Consider the following 25,091-nt stretch of genomic DNA (forward strand, 5'->3'; position numbering starts at 1 on the left):
AGTGGCTAAAACTGAAACATCTAACGCATGTTACTAATTGCTTTTATAGTGATCTTTTATTTGTTGAGGAATATTATAGTGTGGAAAAGCAAGCAGTAAAAAAAAAATCAGTTTCCAAATGAGCTACTAAATATTTTGTATTATTTAGTATAAATTTCACTTGTAATTATTCAGCGATCTATAGTTAGGAAATATACTCTACTGCATAATTAGACTAAGGAAAAAATTTACTGCTAACTCACCAGCATCAGGTACAAAAACAGTGTGCCCAGATTCATTTGCTGTTTTATTTCATTTATTCCATTGCACTCGGTGCAAGGGTAGCTATTCAATTACTTGATATATTTATGTTTGGTATTGAATCTAGCCCCATGCATTCAAATACTTTTTGGGTTAGGGATGAAAACAACAAAATAAGTAATCACAACAAATGGCAACATGTTTTTAAAAAAAATAAAGCCATTAACACTGCTTGCTATGGTGGTTCCACTTACCACTAGATTTGATGATTTTTAAAACTAAAAGCTAATTTGAGATTAATGATCTAGTTCTACTTTCTAGTTTTACGGTATATTATCAACACTAGTTAATGAATATGTTATGGCATAACAAGAAAGATTGATATCAATTATATTGTTGTGGTTATTTACACGGCTCATAAGTTTTCAAAACTCACTGTATGTGGACATTTAATTGTAATTAAATTGCTTTACTGATGTATTACAATGCAGCATGCATTGGGTCTTAAAAACAAATATGACAAATAATGAAAAATATTGTGATCAAATGCTGTTGGAAATTAAGGTAATTGATTTGTGCAACATGTTCTAAATATACAGTATATATGACATCATAAAACACGAAAGTACCGAAACAATCTCTTAACAGGTTTTTTGGAATACTATCAAGTACTTGTGGGAAATTCTATTTTTTTCTAACATTTGTTTTTTAAAACAGAGGTTACATTTAAAAAGGCGATTCTGGTGCAAAATAATTCTGATTCAAGAATTGAAAAGTGGTCTTATTACCATATCAACCAATAGAATGATTGGCAACAATTTTCTACTGAGTGCTATGGTCCACTTTCTGAATTCATGCATGTTTGCGTTCTGCTCTGATCCTAAAGCCACCAGCAGGTGGAGCATAAGTAATCCCTAAAAACCCCTATATCCAAATATATTATTGGTTTTGTACTTCTCTGTATCGTGTTTTAATGTTGGATACTATCTTAAGACATGATATTTACCTTTTTAAATGTCAAAAGCAGATGTCAAGGCAGGTGTTTTAAACGGTGAGATAAATAGGAGAACATATAGCAAGGGGTATGGAAAGTGACAGACTGAGGATTAAAATTAGACATACATTTAAAGGCCAGCTTCTGATAAATGAGGTATGTGCAGCCACTTGCATTTTTCACCATTACACGTTTGTAGTATGTATCCAGGCTGTGGCATGGACTAAAGGGGCGAAATCTACCGCATAAGCGTCAATAAAGGTACATCAGATGTGGCATCCCAGTCTATGCCTCAGTATGAAATATGAATGTCACTGTATTCCCACCACATAAGAAAAATTATTTTTTAATAATAGAGCCAATAGTCCATGATGCCTTCATTATATGTAATTAGGCTCAGGATGTGTAGAGTGTGGCCTTTTCTTTCCATCTAACATTTTAGCTTTTTATCAGTTATTGTAAATGTAGTCTGTTTTGTTTGATTTGTCTATCTTCTGCTGTTTTTCTATGCGTCCTAACATTTAATGAAAAAACTGGCTCTTTCGCCTTTCAAAAGCTTGTATGTTTTACAATTTTGATCAGGATTTGATTCAAACACTCATTTGATTTGTATCACAACCATTTCATGTATGAGTTATAACAATAATAACAATTAAAAAAAAAACAGGAAAATAGAGCTCAACATTTATTATCTGCAGCCTATCCATTTCTACTTGTATCCATTTGAAAATAGAATATGCTAGAACTATTGTGGGTAAAGAGTAATGATATGTATATATGTGTGTGTTATATATATTTTTTATAACACATATTAATCTTTAAACTAATACATGTATTATAATATATTTTTTATCTTACCTCCACATGGCTATATATTTAATATTTAATAATGTATTAACATAATACTGCATGCATGCCCAATAACCTTACATTGAATGAAATATATATTTAAATAATAATAGTAACTATTATTATTGCTTTTTGGTATCATGCTACAGGCAGAGGCAAACAGTACTAAGCCTAGTAGAGAGAACAATGAACCAAGTACTAGGTGAGATCTGAAGAAAGATGCAGCAAGTGGAAAGCAGCACCATTTTGAGCATGCTCCTATTCAGGCAGAGACAGAAAGGAAGTGGACGTACTGTAGAAGCTGGCCATTACGTAGTTTTGGCAGCGATCACCAGTAAATTCATTTGGACACCTGAGAGGAAAGACAAAAAGGGTAGAGAAAACAGAGAAAAAAGAGAAGAAATGAATATATAACAAGAAAGGAGAACCTTCAAGTGTAAACTGATTGTTCTTGGAGATTCACTATCAAAGACAGAACCTCTGCTCCTGTTACTGGCATGGCTGTTGTTTTTTTTACTGTGATGAAATCCATGAACACATAAAGGCCGGCAATATATGGCCATTTTTTATGTACTGCTGACCGGCATTTTTTCTATTCCATATAAGCTCTAATCAATAACATGATCAGTAAACACAAAGTGGTTGGTGTCTAAAGATTCAAATCATGAAGCAATTTGGCTCTTTTAAGTCATGTGCAGAACAAAAGAGCAGACAGTTCTATCAGATAAGTGATGGCACCAAGTATAAGAACGTTTCATTTTTTTAATTTGTTGCTGTATTTGGGGGGAGAAAAAAATCAAAGATCAGATTATTTTAACATACTTTCTGGTCTTATGACTCTCATGGGATCATTTTCAGCACATCTTGCTCCAGTGTATCCAGGCTGACACCTAAATGGCAAAAACTTGATGAGCAGAGTAAAAACAAAAAAGAGGTTTCCACCTGCACCGTTCCCATTGGGCATGAGTAGTTTTCTAAATAACCTGATTCTTAGGAGGAAAAAAGGGTTCAAAAAGCAAAGTTGGAATGTACATAAGCTAAACATAAGATCTAGAATAGTGCATTTGAAATAAATATGCATACACAAGATAGAGAACTTTAAAAACAGTGTTGTAGAAGTTTACAGATATCTTATGTTCTTCAGTACATATTCCAGGGTACAGAAAAAAAAAACTTAAAAAAGATCCAGTCAAATATACAGATACATAGAATGTAATATAAAATGTATACATAAAAAGAAAGAAATAATAACCATATCAGTTGTAAAAAAGTAAAATGTTCTACAAATTTCAAATTGTGTCTTGTCAAGAATAACATATTTTTAAGTTAACTCATCAGTGATAGTATCTATACATATAACTTCTATTTATGTATTTGGTTACTGAATGAAACAAATTATTGATAATAATTAATAAAAATGAAAGAGTTAATAAATCTGAATTAAATGATATACATTGTTAGCATGCAATAAAAAGTCCAAATAATTAATGCATTCATTTAAGTTAAATGGAATGTATAATTGAGAGACCAGAAACATCCAAAATAAAATGCTCAGACCTTACAGCCAATGTTCTTTTTCCTTTAACATAGTTGTTTTCATATATTTAATGATGTTTATCTGGCTTGTATTTTTTTACTGACAATGTTATGTTCCTCAAAAACTAAAAACAAAAACTAAAAACATATATTCTGTTATCACTTTGAGTGGTGTAACAGTATTCATATTTTTTTTAATAATTTTAGAATAAGTGCCAGAGTTGAATGTAAAAACTGATGTCAGTGCCCTTTAAATGTATACAGGTGAGACCATAACTAGTAAGCAAAAATCAAAGTGACCTTGGGATGCTGTTACAATTCCTTAAATCACTGACATACCGTATGTCTTTGTTTAGCAAATCAACTTTCTTTTATGGATTATGTGTTATATTCATGATACAAATACCAAAATAAATGGGGATCAATTACACAACTATTTAGCATATTATAACATGGTTGTAAATTAAGTGGTACATTGGTGGCATAGAGGTGGAAAAAGACTATAGCATTAACACCCAGAGGCAAATGATTAATCATAAAATTCACAAGAAATATATGACATAACTCAATAAAAATGTTCTGAAAATTTGCAAGGGTTTATGTAAAATCCAGAACAAGGTTAAGAATCACAAAATATCTATATTGATATGTGCATCCCACCTTCAAATCAGTTATCATTAGAAAATTCCCCTGTCTGCTTTAATATGTACTTAAAAAAAAATTCTGATAAATTGAACATTACTGTTAAACACATTGAAATTGTTACTGTTAAACACATTGTACTGTAAAACACATTGAATTCAACTGTATATCACAGAAATTTGACGACAATAGAATGTTCCTTGCAGAAAATTTACCAAAACCCCACTAACTTTTAAGAGAACCTTTTTTTTTCTACATGTCAAAAAAACAAGAAAAAAACGTTGAGGAGAGTTGTATATGAGTTTGTGTGTAGGAGGTAGTCAGATACAGAAAGTATTCTGCACAGAACTGTGTTCTAATTACTGTCGAAATTATTTTAATAAACAATCCCATTTATAGTTTTGTAACATTACGTTAAAGATTATGTTGACAGAAAAACACAAAACTTTTTAAGTACATGATAATGTTGTCCTTACTTGCACAAGTATTTCGTGCCGCTTGCAATTCCATTTAACATATAGCATTCACCTCCATTGACACAGTATGTCTTTTCCTTTTCTGGACATCGTATGAGATGCCCTGGAGCGGGAGCTGTAAAAAAAAAAACAGACTTATGTAAACTTACAGGTACACAACTTGATCTCTAGATGATGTATGGTATAACATAATCTTACCCCTGATGTGGTCACTTTTGATATTCTTTTTGCAAACGACTTTCATAATACAACAACCTCCTAGCAATTTTAAATTACACTTATTGGAACAGTTGGCATATATAAATGATCAGAGCTAAGAAAACATACATATAGTGCATAAAATGCAAACTAAGATTTCAAAGAAATCTAGAATATGACTACAAAACTTTTAGGTTAGTTTTTAAATTAAATATTACTATTATACATTAGTAACTGATCACTAGCAAGTTATGTAACGGTGGGTTTTTTAAGCTCCCAGATGCTGAAAAGTGGTAGTTCCTGAGTAGCTCCAGCAGCTCTTTCTGCGTTACTGTGCATAAAGGTAAGTAATGGATGCCACAAGTTACTGTAATTTCCAAAGGACAATGTTGAATGCTCTGATTCTTCAAACTGAATTATTACATTAATAGGTGATACAAGCGTTTCATCTTTGATCTATCCACAGTGGCTAAGAAATCCACACTATATTTTATGGAAACAATCAAAACGTTGAATCTTAAGCTTACATAGTATCATACAAACTATATTAACAAACAAGGGTACTGCTCTTGCGCAGTACAAGACCAGCTGTGGAAACATATTTTGCACTAAGACCCCTATTGTCATCACAAACTGAAATGCCTTAAGACATAGACAATATGGTTCCACTGTGATATGCCACATGCAGCCATTACTAATTACTTGTAATGTGGAAAATGCATGATACATGAAGAATAAACTCATGTACAAATCTCTGTAACCGATGACAACATAGCCTACAGTGTACTAAAGTCTACAGTGTACTAAAACTACACCGTTATATAATTTGTTAAATAGGACAGGGTCAAAGAAAATGTGATAAAAATATTTTCTTTAATACAGTGCTCTTTTGATATACTGAACTATAGTCAGTTTAATGAACAAATCTAATTTTTCTCCATTCTTTCCCTTTCACCCTTGTTCTTGGTCCTTGACAATGAGGACAGCAAATATTTGCATCATTTTTTTGTTGTAAAAACAAAATGCAGCCATATTGGCGTGATTAAATAATAATAATAATAATAATAACCAGTTTACATGCATCAATTTCAAACTATCCTGGACTTAGAAACTTCCCTTGTGATATAGAAACTGTTTTAAAAATATACCTGAGAACATCTCTTTATCATTTCAAAATTGTGAAAATTGGAAAACAGCTAGTCCCCCCCCTGCAGAATACAGATAAGAAGATTTTAAAGCCTCTGTGTCCATTCTAGTGATACCTTACAAAGAAGTTTACTGGTTTCTCTTACACTCTCTTGTTTTCATCATGTTTTTCCTTATGGGAATAACCACAGCACAAGCCTCAGATACCATATCTAAAGGACAAACATTTAACAGATAACGCAAGACAATGTACTTCCTTAAAGCATGTCCAAGAAGACAAAAAAATAGATTGAATGAGGTTTTATTTTACTTAGTGATAATACCAGACGAGTATTCATGTTTTCCTTAAAAAAAAGAAATACTTTTTATTTAGGGTTAAGCAAATAAGTCTTACCTGAAAACGTTCTAAACATTCTGTATTCTGCAAAGCACTATAAAGATGAATCCAATCTCTGCCTCAACCAATAATGATTTCCTTGCTTAATATGTATTTAAAATGCTACGTCACGGTAATATCAGCGGATACTAACTGCTTGCGTGTCAGGTTTAAAGGTACTTGAGACACCATGCCAGATACTGACACTGAAGATTTCTACTTCCAGTGGATGAATAAGCATATTTTGAAAAGTAACTTAACTTAAGATGCGCAATGTGCCATAACTGCAATAACATTTTGATAAGACAAAAGGAAAAAGCACCCCATGGTTTTTGAAGAGCGCCCCCCAAGTCAATATGTAAAAAAAAAATGTTAGTTGTTCCATTATGTATTAGTTTTGTTATTTGCTACTGTTTTGTTATGTTTTGTGTATATACATTACTGTACCTGCATATAATATATGCACCCACTGCCTAAGTGTCCTCAAATAAATAAAACAGACATATATTGATACAAGATGTCAAAAAATAACACATACGTATGCAAGCACAGGTAAACTGTATATTACATGGTGTGACTTAATCATAAACATTTAATTATGAATAAAACCCTTCTCTTTGAATAAAAAGATACACATGAATGGGCTTAATTGAACGGTGAATTGGATAAACTAAGCTTTTTTCTTTCAGGAGCAGCTGAAAGCTACCGAACCTAAGAAATCCTGAAGTTTCCGCACAGTTTCTTCATTTCAAGCCTTGTTGGACAGATTTGACATGAGCTGAAATCAGTCACTTCTGTGACTGCAGATTAGCCAAATTGTTATCTCAGGATTTCCTGTGCAAACTGTAATGCTCAAACATTCAGTCTCTAGATGATAAAAGAGTCGTGTTATCAAGGAGCCTCACACATTCCTTGGCAGGTTCAGCCTCGCAGGTATACACGAGTTCAGGAAGAATACTTTTTTTTATATCTTATTTTAAAAAATCTTACAAATGAGTTGCAGAACATTCTTAGTTTTCATTTTTTTAAGAACACACATATCAAGAGTATCTCTGTATTTTTATACTTAAATATTTAAGAGACGTTAGAAAAGGCTTAAATACATTATGCCTGCATGTATATGTATGTTCATTCCTCTGTGCTCTAAATCATGTTAAGATATAACTGCAACAGGGAACTTTCTATTTTCCAGATTGGCTTTGGAGTATTGCTTTGGCCTCTAAATGGAATTGAAGAAGAGTGGTGTCCCAGACATGATACTATACAAGTCTTTTAGAGAGCCTTCTTTTAATTGTTTTCACGTTGGACTGTTAATTTTAATGAAAGACAGCTTTGAATGTATGAAAACAATTTAGTATTTATTTACCAAAAAGCATCTATAGTACTTTGTTTACTTGATTTACTAAAGCTAACATTGAGATTTTTATTAGTAATCCAACAGAGTTTTAAATCAAATGTGGCAGGGGCCATAATCCTGAACTGATAATCGGGGCCATGGCTTCTATGGTGCAAGATGGGCAGCTGCCCCAGTCAACAAAAGGTGAAGGATATACTCGAGCCATCTGGCCACAATGCACCCACTTGCCCTTCCATCTGTTTCTGGTAACAGATATGACATGTATTTCTGTACGCACCCCAGGTTCTGAGATCCAAAGGTATGACTCTGCTGATGATCATGAAAGTTGCAGTTTTGCAGAAGCATGAGAGCCATCTGATGACTGCAGTTTAGATGCCTCTGTTACTTCACTGCAAATATATATGTATTTTTGACATGGAATGATTGAGGCTAAAGGGATTGCAGTCTGTGTGTTCAATTCATATCCAACACCTCCTCGTGTTTCTTATTTAATGAAGTATGAATTAGGAAGACTATTCTGCCACCTGAACAGTCACGGGGAACTGATGTTAGTCATGGTAAAATGATAAAACTAACTTTAGTTCTGAACAGAAAATAATGAAAGAGGACAACACTTTCTTCTGATGTCTGAGACCTAACCTTAAATCTAGACATTAATGGGCTTTGTGTTGTAGGTTTTTATCTTAACATCAAAACATTCCTTGTCCTTTGATCCTCTTTTTTGTGGTTTCCAAAATAACCATAAAAGGGAAAATTATGACAAATTTTTGGTAAAAAATATGGAAGCTGTAGAATGACTGCTATAATAAAGACATAAATTAATAGTCCAATTATACAGATATTGTTTAATTAAAACTTCTAATTTAATAAGCATATAGAATTGGCATTGTCCATTCTAGTTTCGTTTCTGGAACAGCCAATAACCTAATTAGGCATATTGCTTTTCAGCACAAAAATAGCACAAGCTTCAGTGAAGTGTCACCGATGAAAGTGTTAATGGTTCGTAATTAGTGTATAGGGCCCTAGGATTCAATACTTCAGAAAGGTAATGAGCAAGAAAAAAAGAATACATAGTCCTCTCAGCATCAGTATTTAGATCAGAAAGAGCTCAATGATAGTATCCGTAATTAAGGTTCACTAATTATGTTATCCATTTAGAGATCATGGTTAGGATGCAGCTTATAAGGACTTCCTGTGCTGACTCAAACACTATTGTTTTGCTTACCCTGTTGTTTTAGCAGTATACAGCCTCTATCAAATGAATGTAAAAGCACATTCATGTGTCTGTTGCTGAATAGAAGTACAATTATTTACTTGTTTTTATAGAAAAACCACAGTAGCTGAGCCATGAGGTTATTTAAAACTCCAAAAATTGTAGTTCATGGTTCAGTGGAAATGTGTTAGGCGTGCATCCAACATGAGAGTATGTTAAAATCACTTTTTCATCTCTGTAGATTAACCACAGTCTGAAAATATTCCAAGTCCACACATAATTCTGGATACCACCTTAGCAGAGTACAACTTTCTAAATGAGGAAATTCAAGGTATGTACTCCTATCACAGTCTAGAAACATGAGTGTGTGTAGACATGGTCTAAACAGTACAGCACTTCAAAACCTCCACTTACTAACACATGTTCTATCTCTCCTAGTTATATTTAATATGAGGGCAAAGTTATCCCAACATCAATAATTGACACAATACCTTTCTTTTTTCGTCTAACAATAGTTGGGCACATTAAAGCCACGTATGGAATTGAACATTGTACGAAAATAATTTATATGCACGCAACAAATACTATATATTTTTTTCCAAACAGGTTGAATAATACGACTTATTAATTAACACAAAGTAATACAGACTTTCTACTTTCTAATACAATTTAAATTATGTAGGTATGTTTTTAATATTTAAATTATTTAAAATATGTTCTAAAGAGAGATAATGAGACAACGAAAACCACTAAACAAAGCCAAGGTCGTTCTATAATACATTATTGCTTGGTAAGGTGAGGCAAAAATAGAATTGACTTTGCCTTTTTTTGAAGTATTTTATTACAATCATTTAAAGCTGACAAGCTTTTTCCTCTGCATTGTTAAAAGAGGACACTAAAATCAATGCACACACACTATCCAGTTCTGAGAACATCGCATCAAAATTAAAAGCAAGGTTAAATCCTAATGATGAGCCGACAAATCTTCACTAATTCAACATCTGATTCTGGATCCTTGGCCCTTTTCCTTTTCCTGTTGAATTATAGCTTCATTCACTTTGTTAACATTATATTTTATTGATATGTTTATCAGAAAGATCCTTTAATCTTACACATTTGTTTTTAGAAACAATGAACTTAAAAAATTAAAAGGGACCTCTTGTAAAATCATAAAGGAACAGTGTTGTTGTTAACAACTCTGAGCATCATCACTCATCACTATCTGCAACACATACTCATTAAAACTTTATATTGTACATTTTCACAAGTCCTCTTTTAATTAACTCAGGGCCAGGCTGCTCACCTAAGCGTACTGGATAATATAGATGAGGGTTTAACTAGGTCCCAATAATGATCTGACTGTACAGGATGACATGACTTCACTTTTCATTCAAGGGTTTTTATTCATACTCTGAAGGTGCTTAAGGACTAGATTTACATTAAAACTATATTAATCACCAACAAACGGCAAGCTGTTCGTTTAACTGATATCTGGGTCTTTACAACTGCCCTAATTTAATGATTCAATTTTGTACCATCATGGCCTCTTTGAGCTACTCCATCAATGTCACCTACAGACCAGTTGGAAGTGGAACAGTTTCATTTTTAATGATTACTTAATTAGCCTAAGTGGCTGAAGAACAGAAGTTTCCTTAATGCAAAGAAAGCCTATTTTATAAAAAGTGATAAGTGAAAGATGTACATCCGGTATGCGAGTTTCCCAGGGGATGTTGGGGAGGGGGAGGCTAGATCACTCATTCATAAACCAAATAGAAAGCATCAGATGGATGTGCAGAGACACTATGTACAATAGCAATCTAAGTAAATGTAGCGTACACATATTATAAATTGACATAATTACATTGACCAGGACAAGAAGGGCTTTCTTTGGATATCATGTGCGATATTATATTGTAAAAAATTAAGATAATATGGGGAAAAATATTTTACTCATCTCCAAAAGCTAATGAAACAACCTCCCATATTGTTACATATTTTTTTTTGCTTTTTGCTTTGGCTTGCAAGTTATAGGGCAATAAGTAAAAATATCTTATTCCGTACACAATATCACCAAAAGTGACTCTCCCAGCACCTATCCACAACACCAGCTGCACCATGTCAATGTGTTTTCCCATTCCACATATACCAAATAATACAAACAAAATCCAAAACAGTGATAAAGTGTGCAATCTAATAAAAAAAACAAAAAAACAACACAGAACCTGGATATCACAATGTATCCAAGGTATGGCAAATCTTGTGAAGATATCTTCAAAAAACAATATAAAACAAGAAAAATAGTACAATACAATCCACCAATCCGCTTGAAGCTAGCCCTCCCCGATAATGGTTAAACTTGCAAAGGAGAGCATAGTGTAGGCTTCTCAGGGTATATAACTAGGACCTCCAAGTATACAGTAATTGAAAAAAAAGAGAAGTATCAATTATGAGGCATTAAATCATCCAATCTTTAATAAGGAAAATAGTATCTTACATATAAATTCGAAGTCTTCCGTTTATTTTGTTCAGGGTCTTATATCCAAAAATAAAGTTTGCAAACCAATAATTAAAATCAAAACAATAAAATATGCTGCAGTCCAGTACGCAATGCGCTTTACCCATTCCGGGCTTCGACCAGGCGTTGAATATCTTATTGGCGTAAAATATCTTATTGCTTTTTTATAAGGGTGTAAAATGCCCCCTTACATTATACACTAATTTTTTTAATGTTTATTCTTAGTGGGAGGGGCACAAGTTGTTTGGGCACCTATTTTTAATTTTTATTTACAGTTTTATTTTTTTTTAACATTTTGGTGGAACTGGATGGTTCCTCTTATGAGGGAGAATCCTATTATATCAACATATCTTCGATGAAAAGCATTAACTAGTCTGATGTGCTTATTACCTACTTCTAAGGCAAATACACTAATATCATTCTTGATATAGCAAGTACCAGGCAACACATCTACATGATGTGCCATCACTCAGATTGACTTTGCAAAAACCATTGAATGAAACTGAGTCACACATGATCCATTAGACAGCTGGCAGTAAGCCAACCTGCTAGCCAAGAGTCCTTCATAGCAAATCTTTAGGACAAGTGCCAGAAGCTAACAATTGAGTAAAACATTTTGTCACATCAAGCACTAGGCAGGGTAAACCAATCAGATTTCAAACAGCCCCTTCCTCTGAGTGAATTGGATGATGAATTTAATAAATTTAACAAAGCACAAATGGCATTGCTAATATTGTTTAACATCAGAGCCATTTTGACTAAAATGTATACACTTGTAATTCTAACCAATCTTTCCTGGCAGCATTGCATATAAAAATGTATGCAGGTGGAAAAAATATAAAAATGAAAATCATTGTACAAAATAATTTTAGCATGGTAAATCAAATAGCTGGGTTGTTTTTGTTTAGTTATGCAAGTCTCTCTAAGATAAGGTTTGGAAGAAAAGCAAGATTTACATGCATCAGACAATTTCAGGTGTGTTAAATTACAAAAATGTAAGCATGGATATCATCTGGCATAGTTTATGTGTAATGATTACTCAAATTAAACTGTTTTAGTCATTTTCACGCTATATCTCATGTTAACATCTACAGTGTAGTTTTATTGGACCAAAAGGTTCCCTAGAACATAGTTCTTAAAACATAAAAATATAAAATCATTTCAGCTATGAACGATCATGGAAAGTTTTCTAACTTGAATATGAAAGGTCAGGGGTGACCATGTCATGTGAGTATTTTTAAGAAATGTTACTTAGAACATATACATTTAACATTTAGTTTCAAGATCCTATCTATTTTAACCAGACATCTAGAACACCAAGCTAATTTTTGCTTGGAAAGCAGACAGGTGTATGAAAATAAAGTACACCTTGATGAGATAATGGTAATATGTAATCTCCAAAACACTTGACTAGTTCATAAAATATTGAAGGTATAGTTTTACATGGTACAAATTAGACCTAGGGTTAAGTGAATTGTAATGTGTAAATGTACTTCACATAGAGAAGAAAAATCATATTTATTTAACAAGTATTATGATGACATCAGAAGTGCCATTTCATTTTAATTTCTATAAACTCAAATATGTCCAGCAAATAATGTCATCCAGATTGGCTGTTTATAATATATCTTTTGAAAAATGTGAGGCTGTTTAGGTTTACATCTAAAATATCCATTGTATAGTGTGTTCTACTGCTAGTAGCTTAAAAACTATTATTTCTTTTATAAAAAGCATTGTATTGTTATAGTTATATATAGTAACAGCAATTATATATATTTATGTATTTGGAAGAATCATGAGATACATATATACAAAACCTTGAGATACCATAAATACTTATAAGGCTTTATTACTACTATATTTGAGAAGCATATAAGGCGCCAAGGCACCTCAGTATGAAATGGAAAATAGTACAGCTTTTTAAACACATAACATGTCTTCATATCTAGCGAAGTAAGCACATGCTATAAGAAGTGGATAATGTAATTTGTTCATTCAGTTTGAAAAGACGGTTTATAGTGCATCGCCCTTCTATATCATGCCTAAAGGGACATGTTAAATGGTAAGTCATCCTTGCAGCTTTTAGCATAATTGTATTAATTTATTGAGACTGCCTCTATCAGTGTAATTGGTTTGCAGATGTTTTAAAGTTGCTCACATGGATGCTTGTGGCAGGGCCACGATTATCTGATGAATTTCCTGTCCTGACTCTTCCCCCACCAATATAAAGCCTACCTAAACCAATCAACAACAATCAGCATCATAACAGGATAACAGGAAAGCGTTAATGGAGATGAAAAAATTATGTAGGTCCTAAGAAAAGGACATATATGGAAGGATAATCTATAATTGTAAGCTTGCGAGCAGAGCTCTCTCCACCTAATGTATCGGTTTGGCTTCTAGTCTTCTCATACCCTTGAATATATGTATTGTATAAAGTGCTGCGTAAATTGTTGGCGCTATATAAATAAAAGATAATAATAATAAAATAACTAATAATGTATTATTTTGTTTGATCAGTTTATTCACATCAATAACTCATTTAATCATTTTCGAAATATGTGATTTTTAAGTTCAGTTGTGTTAACAAATAGTAAAAAAAAAATAAGTGTGATTAGAATCACTTTGCATGGGTTTTACCCACCAGTAAACAGATTTATGAGATTGTTAACTAAATATAGGAATTGTAGATGAGTTGAGGTATGACACTTCTCTCCAGTGTCATCTTTAATCATAATGGGCTCCTGGACATGCATCATTTAGTGTGCCCCCAAACCTAATGGTGACCCGAGCCCTGCTATAAATGCTGCCACTATGAAATGTGCTGCTGTTACACATATAAGCGCCTAAGCTAAAAGGGAGCTGTCCCTTTACCAAATGTTAAAGACTGGTCAGTAAACAACTCCACAGTATAAAAAGACCTAGCAAAGTGCATACTAAGCTGTTAGCTATTTATATCACCAGGTAAATAGCTCTGAAACACAAAAGAATAACAGTTTTGACTGATATCACACTAACATGTTGTAAAATATATGTTTGTAATGTTTTAGAGCTTTCATATATAATTTTTAATTAAAAGAGACAATCAATGCTGAATATAGATTCTAGTACTTAGCATTGTATTCCATGTCTAGTTTTTAATGCAGAGACTAAAGTTCAATGAATTATGTCTACAGAGAGTTTTTCCTGTCCACATCAAGCATTCAAAGCTTGTCTGTTGTTAAGTGGTGAGTCAGCACAGACATTATAAATCTCTGGATATTAAAGATACATGACAGCATCTCATTGACCTCTTACATTACAACCAAGGATAAATGGAAGAAACCAGAGCCTTGTTCCAGGACATTTTTTTCTTGAATTGAAATACATTATGTGTTATCAGGGCAAGCTTAACCTCTCATGTTCCTTGAGTTTGCAATTCTGTGGTTTACTGGAAATAATGTGATAATGGAATACTACTTCCAGCATAATAGAGGTGTGAAGAATTCATATCCATGTCCAATTTGGATGCTCAGTTCCATATTATATAATCTAGATATTGAAGTATATGAGTCCCCACATATGTTTATATTAAATCTTAAAAAGAGTTAAAAAATATGGCATGGTCAGAAAGCCTATTCTATTTGGAAACAAAACATGCAGCTTTTTATATCTTTCTTATTGTATTTTTTATATAAAATCAGTATATTTAAATCACCTATTTATGTTCAATGTTAGAACAATCACTTTTTAGGGCAATATCAGATACTTCACAGTATCCTTTGGTCTCAGTTACTGCACTACAACCAAAAACTACACGGCAATAAATTAACATTGTAGAAAGGTAATCTACAACCTGATGTACCTAGACAGTAAAAGTGGATGAAGTTCAAAAGAGTCTAGGTTTCAATTATAAATCCTTTGGTGAATGTGTCATATTATCAATACCCATAAAACTTACAGTAAACATGATCAAGTCACTTAATCAGCAAGTGTGTTACTCTGCGTACTGAATACACATACGGTGTATAATAATAGCATCTTCTTACAATGATCAATCTACTGATACTATTGATAAAATGTATTGCTGTTTATAATTTCTCCCCATTAGGGTTATTAAAATGCCTTATCCAAGAAATTCTTCATTACATTTTTGCAGTGTCACCTACAGACAAAGGAGATATTGATGCTGGTTCAACCTCATTTTCTTTACCAACTAGCTCTTTCTGGAGGTCAACTATAGTCTATACAGTCATAATAGTGGTCATAAAGCATGCAAAACATAGTAACATCAAAGTATTTCAAGTTTTCAAATGTTTAGTCTGCCTTAGTGACTGAATACAGCATGTGCTACAGTTTCCTACTAAAGATTGCAGAAAGTGTGAGCTAATTAGGTGACTCGAAGGTGCATCCAGACATATCAAATAACTATCATTACATATACATAGTAGAATGACACACCAATACTGGCAGAGATAAGGTGCCATTTAGTTTTACTTTGCAGGTAATGGATGCTAAAGATGCAGGTTTCACACAACATTTGTCAGCCAAGATGCTAACAATAAAAAATACATTTCTGCCCTCTGTTAAATTGTATAGCACATCTTTGTGCACTTTCTGGTTTTGTCCTATTGGCCTGGATTTGCTGTTATTTTAATAATTGTAAAACATGAATGAGGACATTGGTATAAAAGGTTTATGTATAATTTTGTCAAAAGGCATGCTTAAAATAATAAATTAGCCTCCTAGACTCATAATTACATTATTGATTAAGTGTTATTCTACTAACATATTCAAAAACAGCAACCTGATACACATTTTTTAAATAATATAATGTTACAGGCATTGTAACTGTGTTTCCTTAGTCTAGTTTAGGAAGACTAGAATATTCGATGAGGCATCTGCTGGATGTTGGAAAAAGAAGACCGTGCTATGCATTCTGAGATGCAAGAAGATGACTAAAAAGCTTTGGAAATCCTAAATGGATTACCCTTCTGCTAAAATAATTGATCATAAAGAAATATCAATCCTGAAGAACAGAATTGTACATATTAATGTGCTCCATTGATTTTTAATATTCTTCTACTAAACAAGTCTTGGAATTTAAACAAGACTGAAAAAAATATTACAGTACATCAAATTAACATAAAAAAGTGAATTTAGAATCTCATGGCAAAGCTAATCTTTATCCTTATAGTTCTACCAAGCTGAACTGTTATGCTTGGATGTTAGTTACACAGATGTTCCATATTGGTTCTTAGTAGCCACATGTGCTTGTGGACACGTGCAATTACATTAGTACGACACTAAACCGGGATCACAAATATGCCCCTGAGGATAAAAGCTCCCAAAAGGTCATTAGTTATCTCTATTGCTATCTTATTACGTATTCCTTCCGGTTACGATAGTAACCTGACCGTGAGCATGCTAACTCATTTCCAGAAAAGTTAATGAAATTATTAGCTTTAGTAGACTGCTAAGTTGAAGTTTTCCCTACTTTGACCAATTTGTGTGCTATTCTTCTTTCTGTTTGTTTTGCTTTGCAGTTTTGTTTTTTCAACAAGCAGAAATCAGGTTATATATATCTTTATGCTTACGGTTGTCTTTGCCCAACCCAAGGCTTTACAAAGAACTAAGCAACTTTTATGTGTGTGATCCTGTTAATTAAGTTGTCACTGTCTATCTAGAGGGCCATGCTGTGAAGAGCAAGCTTTCTTAGTAACAATTATCCCCCTTAAACTGTACTATAGTGACATTTATTATTTATATAGCACCATTGTATTCTGCATCTGTTTAGTTTTCTGTTATAAAGCTGTATTGTACTGCTAATGAACACAATGTGTATTTATATATATATATATATATATATATATATATATATCCTTGTTATTGTGGTGTTTGTTCCTTGATGTATAATCACTAATATATTTTTTTTATACATATCTAATTACAGACTATATGTAATTTTAGATGGATTTTCACTATAAATAAAAATATACACTTTATGTAACAAGTTATTTAAGATTAGTCTTAACAAGCTAACACATGCTACTTGGAAACCAATATACTCTAAAATAAAAAAAAACAGTCTGATGAAGACAAATGCATTAAACAAAATAACATTATCTCCTCCACAAAATTTTTTTTGAAGCCAGAGAGTCTGAAATAGGTAATTTGCCTGATTTAAGGTGAGTTATAATTATATTATAATGGATTTTTTGTCACAGCCAAATGTTACTACCGTGCCATTAAAATTAAATCTCATTCCAGGAAAATTCCATCTCGTGAGTTTATGACAAACAAAATCAGGGATAGATCAAAACATTCTTTGTTTTATAATTGTTTTGAAAGCATCCTGTAATGATCTAAAAAAAATGCAAAAGCTATTCTTTGAAGTCGATAATGTCTTCATATAAAAAAAACTTGGCTATATACATTTTAACACACCTTAAAGTGCTATATAAGATTATATATAAGTGCTTATAAGTTATAATATGAGATTACATCTGGATTTCCCATAAATAAGCCAGTACAGAAAAATACATGTTTTTGCAACATGTATTGTATTAAGACAACTGCCTTGAAGAATTCAGAGATGGCTTTTGAAGGGTGGGAAACAGATCACCGTACTTTCACTAAAATGTTGTCTTGTAAACTTCTTCCTTGTGTTCTTAAATCATGTAATCAGTTTGCTTCCTGTAATATCTAGCCTTGAATATGCAAACCAGAGTGAAGAAGCATATTTGCCAAGAGAGGAATCTCTAGGGTTGCTTACTTTGCACTTGAACATGCCTTGTTATTATGTAGCAAATCATCCCTTCTGAGGGTAAGATATGGATAGAGTGGATAAATAACCCCTGATCTATACAAAAATCATTGGAAACTCCATAAATAGACAATACTTGCATATTATCACACATCACCTAGACAGTAAAGTGCAGTATGCTGCAGTAAATGCAATAGGTGGACCTTCTATTCAAGGTTTTTATCCAAACCAAACAATTCCAGGTAGGCTAGGCCCGGGCATGCCATCTGGTGCAAGGCCATTTGATCGGTGGTCCTCTGTCTGGCAGCACCCCATAATCACTCGATCTGGCAAACCAATGTCATATTGTATGGTGCAGTATATGGCCGTACTTGTGTCATGCAGTATATGGCCGCACTTGTGTCAACAAAAACAGTGTTCATATAATTCACAGCAAGAGAAACTGATCATTTGGCTGGATAGTATACAATTTTAATATGCATAGGGTATAAAATATTATTTAGAAATATTGAAAAGTGTTTGAAAAGAAACACTGATTGTACACCAATGAAGCCTGTAAGACTTATTGCCTTCATTGTTTTTAACATAACAAAATTCTTCCATCAAAAGTACCTATATGTATAACTTTTTGGAGACACTTGGTTTAAACATACAAGGTTTGTAGCAAAAGATACATAACTAATTAATTTGCTGTGCTGATGTTATCTCTTCTCTTCTCATCCCACCAACCAACAACAATCAGCAACTTAACAATGGCGGGAAGAGGAATTAATGGAGAATAATAATCAGGCGGGTCCTGAGTACATGAAGTTAAAATGATTACATTTAGTTCTATAAGCATAGAAAAAACATTATTTATGAATGTTGTGTTTTTTTACTTTTTCACCCACACATTTGAGCCTTATGTGTACTTAAACTTCAGCTGACACATGATAGGTAGACTAAGTGTTAAGTAGTTCAAATCACACAGTAGCATACAGCCCTTCACACCATAACTGACAAGATTTTTTGTTAACAACACTTACTCTCGCTTTAAGTACTTGAGTACTGAGTTATTTAGATGCAGAGATGAAAATAACAATCCCAAAAAAGATTCATCAGAATATAAAATTATATACTTTTTAATGCATTTTGCTAATAGTTTTCCCTAGTTCAGAATAAATTGAACACAATATCAAAGTTAGGAATTATGGAACTATTAGAATTTCTAATTTAGGATGACCTACAGCATTAATGTCTGGATAGCAGCCAGAAGGCTGCATAAGGCCCTTTAGGATTTATAATGGCTCCTAGCCTGCATAAGCCATCCACAATTCACTGTATAATTCATAGTGTCCGGCAACCGACTGCACAACACTAGTATACAATGATATGTCTGTCATACAAAGCTGAAAAAATTTAAATCACCAAATTTTATTAGTTTACTAGTTTACTATTACTTCTCTCCATGGATAATGATAAACTGTTTAATTTTTACTTTTTTCTACCAAAATATTTTTGGCCAGGTATATAAGGAGGTCACACTAATTTTAAATATTTCAGGATGTTTCTATTTAAATTTTTGGATTAATAATTAAAATTACAATGCTTTATGGTTCTATCCTGAGGGTCAATTTTATTTTTTGTGAAAAAGCCTTTATCTCCTAATTTCTATTCTCTAAAGTGTTATCTATTATTGGCAAAGCTGTAGAGAGACCAGCCATCTGGATTCAACACCCACAGCTGCTGCATTTTGTTCCTACTGACCACTAACAAGTCTTTTAAAAACAGCAGATTTTTAGTTGAATTCAGACACTATGCAATAATGCATATATGAAAAAAATACGTAAAACATGAAAAAAGCACTGCATTGCACCATGTAGATGACATAATTATGTCTGGTGAGCAGAACATCAAATCTGTAAAGCTAGAACAGACATTTTATGGTTAAATCAGTACGCAGAGTTTGTTAACAAGGAGTGATCTGATGCACTGGCGACTGCAATGGACAAAAAAGATTAATTTTAATACATTTCAGATATTATAATTGAATCTTAATTTACCACTACTAGGGTATTGCCACCGGTCCCAGTTATTCATCATCAATCCATCTGGACTATTATAAAGAACTAGGTGGTCAGAGTGGAAATGTGTGAGGGGTGTTGTACTTTATGGGGATCCATTTTTGTTGTTTAGCTTCATCGTAATTTGTTTTCTTAATAAAAAATGTTAACCTGTCATTAACCATACTTTTTCTTCTTCATTTATATAGTTTACAAATTTGGGCACCGTAGAAAAACAGTCAGTTTAACAAAACTAGATCAACTAGATTCCAAAATTTTCATGATAAACAGCCAACATGTTGTTGATTTTAATATTATTATAGAAATAAATATATGTAGCTATAGTTTAAGACATTAACGCCCTAATTAAATATGTGTATTTGTGATTAAACAAAATTGATCACTAGACTAAGCTGATCTACTTAACGCTTTAGAGTAATGTGTATCCCTGCTGCTTTAAATATCAAATAGCAAGTACTCCATTGAACTGGTATCCAGCTGCTTACAAGGAAACAGCTAGGAAATCATAGGGGAACAAAACTAATTAAAGCCTGCAATGTGTAACTGAAGAGATGAATAGCCCCAAATGCTTTTAATGGCTTTGTTGACAATGAACAACTAACACATCAGTGGCAAGATAAATTCAAAATTCCCACAAAGATGCTACCTATGTAGTAATATTTTACTATATTGTACAAAGAGTAAAAGTTGTGTATGACCAAGTATTAGGGATCTATATTACTTTAATATTAGTTTAATAATGTTTGAAAATTACTATGAGATAAATAATCTTATTTTCCACATTTTCCCCATAAATGATACATTAAAAATGAAAATGCCAATAAATGGTTAACCACAGAGTCTGTTATGCTGGCTAGGTCTGTATTATTAAATTAGAGTTATTAAATAAGAGTTTTTTTGCAGATATATATATATATATATATATATATATATATATATATATATATATATATATATATATATATATATCCATATATATCCAAGAGTGAATTGCATAATAATATTATTTGTTGATATAACAGTATAACCCTGTGTTTGTGAACAGATTCTGCTTTAATAAATCAAGGGGAAAATCTAAAATCCTACGTGCCATAATGAACATTCGTACTGATTTACAAGAGTACGTTAATTCACCAAATCAATACTGTGACAGACTAAAATGCATGTGACAGGTTTAAAATCTTAATGTAAGTGTGTGTACCAATGTATGTCTCCCAAGTGGTGGGGATTCGGTACCAAGTATGCTATCTACAAACACAGATGATATACAGGAGATGGATAGATAGATAGATAGATAGATAGATAGATAGATAGATAGATAGATAGATAGATAGATAGATATAGATAGATAGATAGATAGATAGATAACTCCCATGCATGGCACACTGGTTTGGAATTAAACATGCAAAACTGCAGGCAGTCAATATTCTTATATACTGAACTGCCATAAAAAAGAACTATCGTATACACTGAGGTGTCAAAAAATGCTAACCTTTGCTGATATTTTATTTTATTCACATATCCCCTATTCAGAGGCCTGAGTGAGGTTATGCAGCATAAACTACAGACCTCCTGAATAGCACATGTTCTCTCCATCCTCCCCAGGTTATTAATAATGCATGTGGAAGCATTAAGCTAGGATAGGAAGATACACATCAAAATAAAATCTTAAATTAAATCCAATACTGAAAGCAGAAAAATACCAAAATACGAGTATACATGGTATATCTTAGTTATCAGTTGAATTGCTACCGTTATGACTTTAGTGCTTTCTTTTCGCATGCCTTGTTCGACCTTAATTTCAATCTTTGTCTCCCTCCCCCATCTTCGACGATAAAATAAAATCAATTATACATTACCGGGCTATGACCTTGAAGGATATACTTACAAGGTATCTGCTAACTATGTAGTGATCAATTTGACAGGAACAAAGAACATATTATGCTTATTTAAAATTTCTATAAAAATTTGTTTCTTAAAAAATTACTTTGAACTAGGGAGCTCTATCTAACATACTGTATAGTTTAGTACTTTATATTGTATCATTATTATACAGGCTGTCCTATGGATTAGTAACTTGCTTCTATAGTAAGCATTGGACACATTCTCAAAAAATTCAACATTTATTTTTTTTCTCCATAAGTCAAAACATTTTTTAGATGGCATGTACTAAACTTTGTTGTAGTGTGAAGACATCATAAGAAAATCAGTTTATACCTCCAAGTACAACAAATGCATGTAAACATTAATGAACAGAGATAGAGGTTGTTTTTTCACTAATTGAGATGTCAAACAGGTAAGTCATTCTGCCACCAAATAACAGGCTTGTGTAAGTAACAAAATGGACGAAAGATCAGATGTTTGTCATCAGACAAGGCCTATTAATTAGGTACTGGTTGTCAAGAACATTAGTAGATAATTTACGTATTCAACAAGCGGTATGTACAGCTGTCTAAACAGTGGTTCAGTATGAAACCTAGCTGATGCGTGTCATTCATGTTTCATATATATGCAGATATATAATGCACATATGTCATGTTGTGCTAGAATTCAAACACCTTACATAAAATTAAGTGCTATGCTAATCAAGAAGGCCAGAAGAGAATTCATGATTTCCTAGTGTAACTAGGGACTGATGAAGGTGACAGCTATTCAACGAATAGATACCTGGCAGCGATATAGTAGAGAGAGAGAGGTCAACTGTATCTATCTATCTATCTATCTATCTATATATACATAAATACACATATACTCGACAGAATACATCATTATGTTCATTGACATAGATATACTGGAAAGCCATATGCTGCCAATATTAGAGAAGTTTTTACCGCAGTGAGAAAAAACTCAGTTTTTTCAGTTATTCCATGTGCACCTGAATTTGTAAACGCTCTGTTTCCTATGTACATAGGCTGTGTGAAGCACAAAGAAGAGCGTAATAGCTTATAACATTCTGTTTTACATTGTCTCCAAATGGATTCGGGTATCTCAGTCTCGTGGCTAAAGAGCATGCAACGCATTGCAGCATGTTGCGTTGCCCTTCACCCTTCTAGTAATCAGAGGATTGCATTGAACCTAGAAGCAACTAAATATAGTTTTGCATTAATTAAACATAACGGTAACACCATCTATACTTACCTATTTTTGTAGAACTTGCTATAGTAGATTGTGACACTGAAACAGTAGAGGGCTCAATTAACTTTTCCACTGAAGTGACCTTAGACACCGAATTTTCACGTGAAAATGGATTGAAAGTAGGTTCCGTGGGTAAAAGAGATGAACCAACTTCTACCACAAAACCAGTTTCCGTTTTAGGCACAAGAAAAGGCAAAGTATATACAGATGAGGCTACCAATGTAGGTGGTGTCGAGTCAGCATAAATGATTGGATCTTGGCCTATTCTTCCAGGGTCCAAATGCGTTGGAGAGTCATATTCAAATATTTTATCTACAAATACCCACTTAAGGCCAGCAATACACAGACAAAGACTTATCAGACATGCCAGTATGGGAAGGATGCAGATCTTTTCAGAATTAAGGCAGATTCTAAGCCTGTCTGCATCCAGGCACACGCAGCAGGTAATAGCAAGGCCTGCCATCCCCTGGGTAGTTTCATCCTCAGCTTGAGTCTCTGGCATGTTTCCTTCATCTTGAACTTCAGAAGGCGGCAGGTCTGAGCTCTGCTCAGAGCAAAAATTCTGAAAACCTTCTGCAGTATCCCCAGGCATCTTAAACATTTTCAATCGACTTGTCTAAATGAATCTTGAATCCTTATGTGGTCCATTAGTTGAATAACAAGGGGTCCGTAAAATAAAAAGTAATGATTCATCTTACAAGGCAAATCAAGGTATATTTTAAGGAGATGATTTCTATCAGGGTAGATACAAATTATATTTCAGTAGCTGAACAGGAGCCTGAAAAAGGTATTTAACTTATTATGTTCTTCTTTACTGTTTTTGCAAGTACGTGCATTTTATGCCCTTAAAGAACTGGCTTCTGTTAGGGTTTAGGGCACATAAAATCAGTTATCAGGTATACAAATAGCCCGGAGTGAATTGCTGGTGTCTCACCTGGAGCTTCTGAAGATGGTATCTGTTGGGTAGAAAATAACTCTTCTGAAGCAGCCAAAGGAGAAAAGGCTGTAACAACAACACCAGCAGATCATGCAGCAGTGACAGCGACAATAGCATCCTGTTGTGTTAAAGCTACCAGTGAAAGAGCCTGAATCGCTACAGAGCAGCAGGTGCCTGCTCCATGAGCATCTCTGCTAACGGTATTATTGCAGGGGTGTGATTTGAAAGCAGGGCAAGCAGTAGCTCGAAGGTTACTCCCTTCTGTTCCTTTCTGCTTCTTTAGTCCTTTTCAGCATCCTCGTACTGCCTTTCTCTTTTTTGCACATAGAATCTTTCCTTTTTTCCACTCTCCCTGTCACGATTTCTATCACTTAGTTTCTCCTTTCTCTTCTGACTGCTCTCCCCCACCCACTGCAGGGTTGGTCTGAATAAAATCGAGTACATCCAGCAATACAGTACTACCAGTGACTTCCTACTTTATCCAATTAGAAGGAATGAAGGCCATCAAATCAAAGAGGAGCCAGAAGGCAGCATGTATGATCTCCTCTCTGTCTCTATCTTTTTTTTTCTCAGCTTCAGAATCCCTGTTCATGCGACTTGGTTAGAAAAAGGTGTAGCTATCGAATATACAGACCTAACAAAGCAGGGATTGGGAGGAAGTGAAGATAT

At 33.3% G+C, this 25,091-nt stretch overlaps 1 protein-coding gene across 3 annotated transcripts in view; it reads right to left on the reverse strand.

Moving 5' to 3' along the window:
- The window catches only part of LOC149286970 (pro-neuregulin-1, membrane-bound isoform-like), a 37,189-nt gene extending 13,112 nt beyond the window's left edge, over positions 1–24,077 (reverse strand). The window contains exons 1-4 of one of the 3 annotated variants that reach the window (XM_089493598.1): positions 23,485–24,077; positions 16,790–16,794; positions 4,738–4,852; positions 2,377–2,435 (exon numbers count right to left, since the gene is read on the reverse strand). In XM_089493598.1, the coding sequence (XP_089349724.1) occupies positions 2,377–2,435; positions 4,738–4,852; positions 16,790–16,794; positions 23,485–24,077 (772 nt within the window). Of the gene's footprint in view, positions 1–2,376; positions 2,436–2,905; positions 2,974–4,737; positions 4,853–16,789; positions 16,795–23,484 lie in introns of those variants that run through there. The other 2 variants (XM_089493599.1, XM_089493600.1) reach the window with 2 other exon arrangements.
- Between the last annotated feature and the right edge of the window lie 1,014 nt (positions 24,078–25,091).

The sequence above is a fragment of the Sceloporus occidentalis genome, unplaced genomic scaffold, assembly GCF_023333645.1.
Source record: "Sceloporus occidentalis isolate IW3139 unplaced genomic scaffold, rSceOcc1.0.p SCAF_65, whole genome shotgun sequence".
NCBI classification, from domain to species: Eukaryota; Metazoa; Chordata; class Lepidosauria; order Squamata; family Phrynosomatidae; genus Sceloporus; species Sceloporus occidentalis.